At 38.6% G+C, this 11,769-nt stretch overlaps 1 protein-coding gene across 1 annotated transcript; it reads right to left on the bottom strand.

Moving 5' to 3' along the window:
* Positions 1 to 137: 137 nt before the first annotated feature.
* Positions 138 to 11,752, bottom strand: ccdc22 (CCC complex scaffolding subunit CCDC22). Its single transcript, XM_083895738.1, has 16 exons — positions 11,420 to 11,752; positions 9,509 to 9,686; positions 8,749 to 8,881; positions 8,248 to 8,354; positions 7,034 to 7,118; positions 6,171 to 6,340; positions 5,142 to 5,357; positions 4,880 to 5,050; positions 3,549 to 3,668; positions 3,325 to 3,441; positions 3,125 to 3,226; positions 2,853 to 2,960; positions 2,181 to 2,276; positions 1,772 to 1,831; positions 1,562 to 1,636; positions 138 to 1,116 (listed from the first exon to the last, which is right to left on the bottom strand). The coding sequence occupies exons 1-16, from the start codon at positions 11,467 to 11,469 to the stop codon at positions 1,003 to 1,005; spliced, it is 1,902 nt and encodes a 633-aa protein (XP_083751864.1). The 5' UTR covers positions 11,470 to 11,752; the 3' UTR covers positions 138 to 1,002.
* Positions 11,753 to 11,769: the final 17 nt, after the last annotated feature.

Here is an 11,769-nt window from a genome sequence, read left to right as displayed (position 1 = left end):
GCAGTGGAAAATCAGTGGTGAACACAGACATGCAATTTAAAATGGGCATTAGAAAAATAAATATAATAATCACTCACTTGTTTGTTATATGAGGAACATATTATGGTTCAGATTGCACATTGTTGTGCAGATGCCTAGCTCTGATAAGAACATCTTGGGACTGAATGAATAGTTTATCTTGGTATATATACAGTATATCTCTGGGATGTCAGAACCATAATTGGTTTTCAGAAAACATTTTGTAACCAATACTCAGTCACCTTGGTAGCTCCATCGATGAAAGGTGACTATAACTAAAAAATATATATTTGCAACAAAAGGAAATGGAAAATATTTCACTATGATCATGTTTTATTGTTCTAACCTCGTCTACTGAAATATAGAAATAGGTAATAATAAGTTTGCCATTTTTAAAATTGCACATGACAGGCCCACTCATCATGAACATTCAAGTATATAAGGCATTTTTAATTAAGCTGGTGCCAGGTACATGACAATATTTTGCCCATGTGATTGGACAACATTATTTACTATATTCAAATACCACTTAACATCTTCAGTTCAATATAATCATAACACAAATAAACTAATAATGTCTGTCTGCTCGAATAATTAATGTATTAAAAATTACAATTTAAAGATCTCATTTTAATCAAGATTTGAAAACATTGCATACAGCAATAGGAACTGCACTCTGAAAAGGTCCGACAGCGCCCTCTGCTGTCCAGTGCCAGGTTTCATCTTGGGTACAAAACAACCAGACCGGAGCCTGAATCCTCGGAGCATGCTCAGCCACAGAAATCAGTTTGAAATCAAATAAACCAAGTGTCTTCTCCTTCCATTCATACAGTCTGTGCATTAAAATGCAAACAAAATGTCAATCAGTCGCTTCAGATTCAGTGTGAAACCTGGAGCGCTGGTCGAGTCTCCTCCTGGTGCATCTACAGCTCCAGCTTTTCACAACAACCTCGGCCTCAGTGGGCGGAGCAGAGTGATGAACCTTCAGCCTTCTCTGACTTTGGCAGCAAGTGCAGCGTTTTCCTGTCGAATGGCCTTGTAGTCCTCCAGTATCCTCTCCAGGTTAGCTACGGTTTTGTTGCCATTTTCTGTCTCAATCTGCGGACAATTTGAAAACAACTATGAGAAATACAGTAAATGGGGGCATAGATCTCGTAGATCTATTTTGGGCATTTTGGTATAAGGACCTATAGACATGTATACATTTGTTGGCACCCACAAGTATATCTGAAAAAAACTGTTGAAATATTATTGTTTACAACTTAAATCAGGCTTTGCTTTCCATTTACTGTATGATATAACTAAATATTTTGAATAATATAACAAATGGAAATGGTATAGACAAAAATGATGGTACCTTTGCCTTTTATTGCACAACTAGGGATGCACAAAATGACGATTGACCAAAATAGTTTTATCTACCTTGTACAAAAAAAATGCTTTGCTGTTTTTTTTACACATTTGAAATAAATGAATTTCCATTTACACGGACGTCATTAAATTGGACACTCTAAATTGACCGTATGTCTGAGTGTAATCATACCTGCTCCTCTAGATCTCGAATCTCTCTCAGTATCGTACCCGTCTCCTCTATGGTTTGGATCAACTGATTACAGTTCTGGAGAAAAACACAACACAGAATGATGATGATGTGATAATGATAATAATAATAATAATAATAATAATAATAATAATAATAAAAAAAAACAGGTACAATGAAGTATAAGGAGTTTAGAGAAAGATGATGACGTACATCATGTAGGGCAGCCAGGTACTTGTAGGCTTTGCGGACAGCTTCATCTTTTTTGGCATCCTAAACAAGACAATACATAAATGTATACATTAAAAAAAACAAAACAAATCATTGGTCACTTGGGCAGTCATATACTGTGACAGAATATAAAGGTCTAAAATAATGCAGATCCAGCTATCAGCTTCAGGCTTTAGCTAAAATCCATAGTGGAGTTGCACATAAAGATACTTGTGTCCAAATACTTGTTAACTTAACTGTTTTCACAAGATTCCACAGGATTATGTCATGAAAATGAAATTCAAATTAGCACTAGTAGCCTATGTGCGCCAGACTTTGGCACGTTACACTTTAACTGTATATCGTCTCATGCAGACAAAGACTACAGATACAAATGTCAAGACTGTGAAACCTTGAAGACCAGCTCGTCAGTCACAGCAAAGGTCCTGTCCAGTTTTCCTGTAAGGCTGTTGATTTCTTTCTGGAGATCCTTAGTATCTGACAAAATCTGTCACAGTAAATCAACACAGAGTTATTGATGTCAAAGCTCACACAGAGATTTTTCACATAAAAACGCTGCTATGGTTGCGGTCTAACCCTGTGTGTTGTTTTCATTTCCATATGACTTGCACTTTTTCTTAAAATAACCTAAAAGCGCAGAGTTCTGCTCAAACCTCCCATTGACTCCCATGTTAAAAATCAAGATGAGGGTGATCTTAAAACTGTCACTTCACATACCCGTTTCTCATAAATTTAAATGCGGGAGCTCCTGAAAGCCTCCTGATGCTGAAATACTAAAACTATAATGTCTATCATCAACCGTTATTGAAATATGACAACTTTAAAACATGTTGATTTCTCTGTTTTTCAGAGGTTTAGGACAGTTATACACAGGTGTTTGGGGGGGGGGTCAGGGAGTGGGGGAATTAAGATGGGGAGGGGCTTATGAGTCTCTCTCTCTCCAAGTTTTAAAGGTTGATTCCACCAAAATACCACTTTGTCTAAGTTTTAGAGCTTCAATCCACCTGAATCGGCAGCAAGAAGAAGGCACGATCAAAATGTTGCCGCATAATTTTCTAGTTACCTTTGTAATTTCCTCCTTCTGTTTCTTGATATTGCTGACAATCTCCAGAATCCTCTGAGTGTATGCAGACCGAGACACATCCTGGGAAAGATTTTCTAACTCGGTCACCTAAATTAGAAGAAAACAGGCAAGTTCAAATTTGACAGACATTCAGAAGATTCAGCGCGGTGTTGAAATTCAACTAATTCAGCAGAAAATGTTCTGAGACTGTTCAGACTCTTCCATATACACTTGGTCAAACACCAACTTTTCTTGTAAATGTGGTCAATTACCAGTTGTTTGTAAATGTCTTCCTTTTTCCTGGCCTCCTCTGTCGAGACACGGATTTTTTCATGCATTGACTTGATCTCAGACAGTTTTCTGGTCGACTCCAGCTGAGGAACATTGAGAGACATGAACAGAATTTTTTATTTTTATTTATTTATTTATTTTTTTACTGGAAAACAAAATCTGCTGTAAAGCCAACACTTACGTCCTGGTTGCTGCAGATTTCTTTGAGTCTCCTGTGTTCGTCCATAAGTGGAGCACGGTGTTTCTCCCACTGAGAGGCCAGGTGCACCAACCTCTTAGCACTGGCTTCCACTAAATCCTGGAGGAAAAAAAAACAAAAAAAAACACACACAAGTTTACGATGTTTTGTTCGAGTTTGAGGATGTATGTCGACTCGTGATAGTCACCGATCTCACTCAGTCCTACCTGAAGCTTCAGCAGACTGTTCTCAGTGTCGGGCAAAAAGTCAAGTGTTTTCGTCTTCATCTGAATCTTGTCCTCTTCTTCATTGTTCATTAGCTCTTTCTGCTTCAGCTCATTTAATACCTACATGAAAAAAAACAAAACACATATTTGAAACAAATCCATATTGCTGAAAATACAAAAAAAAATGTCAACATCAGTCAGGATTGACGTCCTATCTTTCTTGAACACTTTTTTTTTTTTTTTTTTTTTCTTTTTCACAGATATTTTTTCATGTACTTTATGCATATATATTTACATTTCTTGCAATTACTCATGAGTGTAACAATAATAATGAACCCCCAAAGACAAGTTGGTGAGTGTGATAAACCCTGCTGAGAATAGTTTGTTCATTTACGAAGCATGCAAATCGCCAAGATGGACGCCAAATTAAAAATGGCCAACTTCCTGTTGAGTTGAGGCCATGGTCGCAATTTACTTTTTTGTTCGTCTTGGGCTATTACAAATTCCCACAAAGTTCCGTGAAATTTGGTGCAACTTCATTTTGGCATCACTTCACACTTTTACAATTTCTATTGTATTTTAATCCAATGTTTTTATGTAAAGTTTAAATTCTAATAGCTCTGAGTCTGCCTTCACTTTGAAATACCTTATGGACAAATGTTGCTATAAACCTACACAAGGATCTATTGCGTTTGATTAGTTTACACCTTTTCCGACATTTAGATTAAGATGTCAAAGAGGCGATGCACTGCTTTAATCTTATTAATAATCTGTAGTGGTTGATGGGCCATTATTTTAGTAAGTGCATGCTTGATATCCCAAAGAGTATTAACAGAGAAAATCCTCATATAGTGCTTAATGCTAAATTGGTCAGGATTTTAAAACAGCTTTAGTCACAAGGTCCAGTGCACAACATTTTTATTGGCAGAAATAGCATATCCTACTTCTTTAAGTTTGTTTGTATTCGTGTATCACTGCTGTAAAATAAATATTTTTCGTTTTTTGTAGCCTTTTATACATATATTAGGCAACGACCTTGCTTTCCGAAGGCTGCCATCCGGCACTGAAATGTTTTTATGTTTCATCTGCAGCCCAAACAGACAATTCTGCATTTTGAAAAAGAAAAAGTGACATCCTTTCTGGTATGTGAAAGCCACCGTACTCCCCTGACTTGTTTCCACTAAACACAGTATTTACATGTTTTTAAGAGGAAACACTATAAAAGAAAAAAGCCCTCCCACTGGTTTACACTAAGTAAACCACAAGTTACGTCATTAGAACATTTGGTTCAGCCAAGTGTGTGTATGTGTCAGTTTTTTTTTTTTTTTTACCTGTGTGTTAGTGACACTCATGTGCTTCATGTCTGCTGTGAGCTGGTCAACTTCACTGCACAGCTGCTGGAGCTGCTGCTGAAGTGAAGCTAGCTCCTCCTGCTGGCGGTGCTGGGTATCACCATCTGACTGATGCCCAGTGGGGACGGAGCTGGTCACCGTTGCCGACTCCTGGAAGACACACGGATCAATGCAAGTTAGAGACGGTTCACCGCAGAGCGAAGATGTCTGAAAGTAGTTTGAGCATTCTGATGGTTCTCACCTGCTCAAACGTGAACTTCTGAGTGTGGGTGAAGTGGGTGCCCTTAGTCAGGACGTGGTCAGAAGGGGCAGAGTTTCTGAAGGACTGCAGTAGCTCACACAGATCAGTGCTTGAATGGGAACTACCGAAGGTACTTTCAGGAGACGGAAGTGCATTAGAACGAAGCTGCTCCTTGATGCGTTTCCGCAGGCGGGTCAGTTTCCTGGAGCGATACTCCTGTTCAAATAAAAAAAAGAATTAGACATGGAATGGTGAAATGTTAATATTATGTACATATTCATAGTATGTGGGCAGTGTATCAGTACTAAAAGTTTTTAAGATATATTTTTAAATGTTTCATGTCAATACAGACGTGAGGGGAATCGATTGAACAGAAAAACGGTTACTTGTTTTACCCAGTTTCACAATCCACAACTAGCATTACAGTTGCCACTATTTTACCTAGTCATCCTGAGTAGTTTATAAAAATTTTTTTTATCTGTTTAGACTCGTTGAAATTCCAGCAACGACCTGTTGCACATGCTAACAATATTCTATGGTTTTTGAAGGATTATCAATGTAGAATTAGGGCTACACGGTTGGTGTAGTGGTTAGCACTCTTGCCTTTGCAGCAAGAAGATCCGAAGGCCCTTTCTGCATGGAGTATGCATGTTCTCCTTGTGTGTGGGTTTCTTTAGGTTCCCACAGTCCAAAAACATGCAATATGTTATATAATATCTAAACTGACCATAGGTGAGAGTCAGTGGTTATTTGTCTCTATGTGGCCCTGTGATGGACTGGCGAACTGTCCAGGGTGTAACCCCACCTATCGCCCTATGTCAGCTGAGATTGGCACAGCTCCCCTCGAGAGGGTAAAGCAGAGGGTAAAGCGGTAGGATGGATGATGTCTTTTTTAAAAAGGAGGGCAAAACTATCCATTCAAATACAAAACAAAACAAAAGTAGAGGACAAGGTCAGTTTCTCAGTGCCCAAATTTAAAGTGAATCGATGTTATGTGACCAGTTATGTTGAGTAAGTGTAATGACTTGCCTGCGGGGTGAGGCGAGACAGGAGTCCCTGGCTGTTCCACTCACTGTCCCACTCCTGAGCAGCACTCAGTACAGTGCTGTGCTGCTCCAGTATAGATGCCGCCAGAGAGGCATGATGGGAAAGTTGTGCAGTCACAGGACAAAGAAAGTCCCGTTGGTAATCCTTCACCTCTGAAAGCACAACACAACACAGCCCTATTTTAGTTAGAGTATTACATTGATTACGTAGTCACCTTATTATAAAAAAAGCTTTTCTCTCTATCTACACACTTTCCCAACCCAACCCTAACCCATTGTTTAAAAAAAAACAAAAAAAAAACACATACACACTCCTCCCTTACATTTCCACTTCATTTTCACTTTTCACAACAGGATGATTACTTCAGCTCTGTATTCATAAATAACCTGCATCCATGAAGAGGAAGCAGTTTCCCAACACTGGGAGTGTTTGCTTTGTTGCAGAAAAAACTGGTAAAAAGTAAAAACAATAATGAAAATAATAACAGGCTTTTCTTTTATTTATTATTACCGATGACAAGGGGGGAAACTGCAGCTGAAAGTCAACAACTTGTGGTCCAGACAGCTGAATCATCATTTCTCTATCTCTGCCTGTCCAGAGAAAAATGATACTGTGGAGTTCTGAAATTAAAATGAAGCTAACTTTTCAACTGTTTTAAGTGCTCCAAAACATCAGGCATCAACATAGCAGATGTAATGCCTTTTTAAACAGCAACATAATAGTGTGGATGTAGCATTGGTTTTATTAAGCCAATAATACTGAATATCAGTACATGACTGTAAAGTGCTCTAGATCAACTTCAATCATTCAACAAGCAGAGTATGGGAACATAGGAGGAGGCCTACCTTTCAGATGCTTTTTACTTGAGCCTTTAGAAGAGTGTGACAAACTGAGGGGCAGCGCATGGAAGCTGTGTAACGCTCCGGCACTCTGCACAGGAAAAACAAAAAGATGCAACTTGTAAGTAAGTTTCTCTCTGTGCAGCTTACATTTGTAGTATGGCTGAACAATGAATCGAAATTTGATCGAAATTGCAACATGGCCTACTGCAATTATCAAAACGCAGGAGTCACAATATTTCTTAAAGACCAAAAAGTATGTGAAATTAGCCTTTTAGATTACACATTGTCCCGACTTATACACACCATATTCTAAAGACTGAAGAAAATATTGTTGTTTCTCACAGATCTGCAAAAATATCACAGAAATAATTTTGAAGAAAATGAAAAAGAGAAAAACTCTCTCCCTCACTCTCATATCGTGAAACCACAATTTCAGTCAAAATAATCAACTAGATTATTAGAAACAAATTTTTATATTAAATAGTTTAGCCCTAAATTGGCCACCTTGTCAAACAGTTGGGCTCTGCTTAGAAGTATTTATGGCGCTTTTCCACTATACATTTCGAGCACTACTCGGCTTGGCGCTACACGGTTTGGGTACCAGTCACGTCCTTTACCATTAGTTCAAATTACCTCTTCAACGTGGATGGGGTCGACTTAACACGGCTGCACGAAACTGCCGTGACGTTGTTTAACACTTGACACAAACACACAAACTTGTGACAGGCAAAGCAGTTATTTTTGGTGTACTGAATCATTAGAATCAGTTCATTAAAAAGAGTTCAGTAGTTGAGTCCTGAAGAGAGAGCAGACCCTGACACAGTCACTGAATTAAAATACGGCTGAAAGAGTGTTTAAGTCTTTTTAACTGATCTACAGTTCAGCATTGTTCGGTTTGATTCCTGTCTTGGACGTCGCGCTCAAGACTCTTCCAGTGACGACACTCTCTGACCAATCGGTGGCCGGCAGTCACTTTTTAGTATCGGATCAGCTCACTTTGAACTAAAAAAAAGTATCAAGTACGAGGTACCAAGTACTATCACTAATGGAAAAGCAAAATAAACCGGGTAGAGTCGAAGCGTGCAGAGCCGAGTCGTGCTAGAACTGTGTAATGGAGAAGCACCATAAGCTGCTTTGCCAAAAACACAACAAGAACTGGCCTTTCTCACATTCCTGCTGTTCTTTATAAAGGATAGTCGTGTATTGTAAAAGTGTACCTGTGTTTCAGTGTGCAATGGCAGTCTGCAGTTTACAGGCAGCCAGGGTACAGACAGCTGGGCTTTGATTGCAGCGGCGATGGATCTCTGGAGGACCACAGATTTACCTGCAGGAAGAGAGCACAACGTTGGATGACTCATCAAATAAGAAATACAACACCATGCCAAAATCTGACCTGAATGAGATGCTCCAAAGGCCACACCATTTTCTCATTTCTGGAGTAGACACTTAATAATTGAGTGTCCTAATTCTTACTGCTGAGAGTCTAAAGTCTTTGAAATAATATTGATCAAATACATTTAAGTGTCTACTCATTGGTTGGAGTTGCCACAGACTGACTCGATTTCCAGTCAGCCTGTCTTATCTCTGCACAAGTCAAAAAAAAGAATCTATGTGATTTTATGATAGCTATCAAGTGGACATATGGATCAATTTCTCTATTTTTTCCTGTGGAGTATTAATATGAAACTGTGTGGATGATAGACTGGTGTTTTCTGTACCTGTGGGCTGGTCTGAGGTCTCAGCACTCTCTCTGGGCAGCTTCTCCACCAGGAACATGAGCAAGGAGCGAATCTCTGGCTCATTACTGTAGAGAAAAGTCTGGTAGCCAATCTCGCCTTTATACCCAATATCCTAGGAATCAAAAATGGCACATGACATAGTTTAGTGAATAGCTCTGACTGTTCCATATATGTGTTCTGTATTTATGGCAAACACAAAAAAACAATAGGTTCTTTATTTTTTTGGAATATGGATAATGCTGGGAAACTACAGACGAGGTTTCAACTAGCCTAAATTTAAGAGGTTGTCTTATTATATACGTACTTGTAACATGAGGCAAGTAGCACTGCATCTCGATTTACCATGTAGCAATGGAGTAAACCAAGAGTTATAGATTACTTATTGCAGTATATTTTAAGAAGTGTAAAAAAGTTTTGTTTTCTTCGAATAGGCAAACAAAGGAGACTGTGTCACAGCCCTTTTGTTTCTCCAGTTTGAATGAAAGTCTGTTTAAACGAGCACCATTTATTTACACTCAGTAAAAATGTGAGGTGAATTTTATAAGACAGTGTAGATATATCACTAAAGTATACCTAATCAATAATGCAAAATAAAGTCATCACCTGAAAACATCAATCACCTGATGTCAATATTGTCATGAAGATCATTACTGTAATTTTCCCTGGAGTATTGTGAAATAATATTCAGCTCATATCCCTCAACCCTATCATTTAACATTTAAAGTTAGGGGCATCTTACCTGACAAGCTTGTGCCAGACTCATGCCCACTCTGAAACGAGCAGACATGCCTGGAGGAAGTGAACTGGGCAGTGCGCTGCCCAGGCCGGGATCGATCACTTGGACACATCTGACCACAGCCTTCACTATCAGCTCACTGCTGAACTGACTGACACTGCCAATCTCCTCACTCACCTCCCTGTGGGTCACAAATCAAATTATAAGGCACTGGCAGTCTTTTAGGGAGGGGAAGAAGAGAGGCAATCGATTTGTTTTTGTTGTACTCTGAGGGGTTCTGGGTTTGAGGTAAATTACTTCTAGATAGAGACAACACATCCCCTGTCTTGGTCTTCCTCCACTGGCCCCATGTACAATTCGGGTCCATTTCATCTTTCATGGATTTGCATACACTGCCAAGCTTTTAAAACCCTGTGTTCCCTCAAGGTCGCTGGGGTCAAAGGATCAGCAGTTGATCCCAGTACACACGTCTGCCTCAGTTTAACTGTAGGTAGTTGCTGCAAGTGTCGATGTAGAAAACCTTCCTTTGAAGAGACCTGTATGCAGAGCAGTGTTACTGGTAGTAACAGCCAATAGCAGTGCCCTAACCCCGTGATTGGTCAAAGCCTCCAGATTTTTCAAAGAATGTAGACAGAACCTAGTTGCACAGGTTCAATTGTGTCTTTCTCTTTCTCAGATCATTTGACACCATAACATCCAGTCTTTTGAACCTTAATATTTATAAAACAAAAGCATTTTTCCTTTTCAGTTCAAACAAGAACTGAAAGAGGCTGTGATAACGCTTCACAGAGGAAGATTGCAACAGTCTGGTCATGTCAATGGGTCAAAGGATCGGTAAATTTACTGCAAGGTAGTTTTACAACCAAATTTTAGCTATCTTTACAAAGGCCAAACCAACTGCAACACAAGCCTTGTCAGAATGACTATTAGGAGCATCATGAATGAAAACATATATTGGGTTGTCATTCAATGTTCCTACATCTGCTTTTTCTGCAAGAGGCTGTCAATTATGGAATTCACAAATGATATCAAATCAAATTTAAGATTTAAGATATTTGAGTTTGAAGATTAAATGTTGGCTCAAGTTAAATCAGCGTTGTACTCATTTAAGCTTAATGTATTTGTTATAATTGTTCTATGATGTATATGTGTGTATGCTTTGTGATATGTCTGTGGTGCTTGTCATTTATTTCAATAATGCAATTTTACATTAAAAAAAAAGCCTTACGAGGAACTGGAGTTGCAAATCAGCAATTGCTAAAAAGTCTTTGTGCAGCAGCTTCACTCTCTGTATTGGAACTATGTTTAATCTGCCTTGTCCCTATTAAATAAATACATAAATAAAAATGGTTAGTGTAAACATGTAACTCTGAATACTGTGGTGCGTTGTGGCCCAGTAGTATTTGTTTATTTGTTTTCTATATTTAATATTGTAATGATTTATATAATAATAATTGTTAAATGTTATTGATGAGTTTACTATGTTATTATTAGAATACTATGTGTGTACATGCTATGTTAGTATTATATATATTCATATATATATATATCAAATTTTCACATATCTAGAAGAACACACCAGAATACAACCTATCAGCCTTAATCTTACACATAGTGTATTCAATTAGTCACAAAACAGATAATTGAAGAGACTGTGGCCAGTTTTATACAATGGTTATATTCAGTAGAAGCGGACAAACTTAGCCAAACAATCCACAACGCCTGATGCCATCATGAGCTGACTTTAGTCCACGCTAATAAACGTCACATGAATGGTTCAAGACAGGGAAGTTACTAATCACCCGACATAGCACAAGTCAGCTAGCTTGACATTGCAATAACTTGAGGTTTGGTTTAGCAGCACAGTGCAGCAGAACTGACACTAATCGATCACAAATAGCTGCCGATACTTACGTGCCGATTTGGTTGAGGGCGTGAATCAAAATTCTGTCAACTTCCTCCATCGCTGAAGTTTCTCCGATGACAACTGGGTAAAAAAGACACGATTTCAGCAGCACATCTGATGCTAGCGGTGTGATTTGAAAGGAATAAAACAGTTAGCTTTAGTGAGGGTTTCCCGGGGATGAATGCAGAAAACTAGCTTCCAGTTAGTTAGCAACGCTGCCATTCCTCACATCCCCGAAAAAGCAATCGTTATATATTTGTCTTGCTGCAAAAAAAAGATGTTTCAAGAGTCCTGCTGCAGTAAAACGACCCCAGAACACAGCTGTCTGCCTCCAACGTAAAATAAAGAAAATGTGTGC

Source organism: Microchirus variegatus (assembly GCF_963457635.1).
Source record: "Microchirus variegatus genome assembly, chromosome: 9".
Taxonomy (NCBI): domain Eukaryota; kingdom Metazoa; phylum Chordata; class Actinopteri; order Pleuronectiformes; family Soleidae; genus Microchirus; species Microchirus variegatus.
This window is presented reverse-complemented; position numbering and strand designations above follow the sequence as displayed.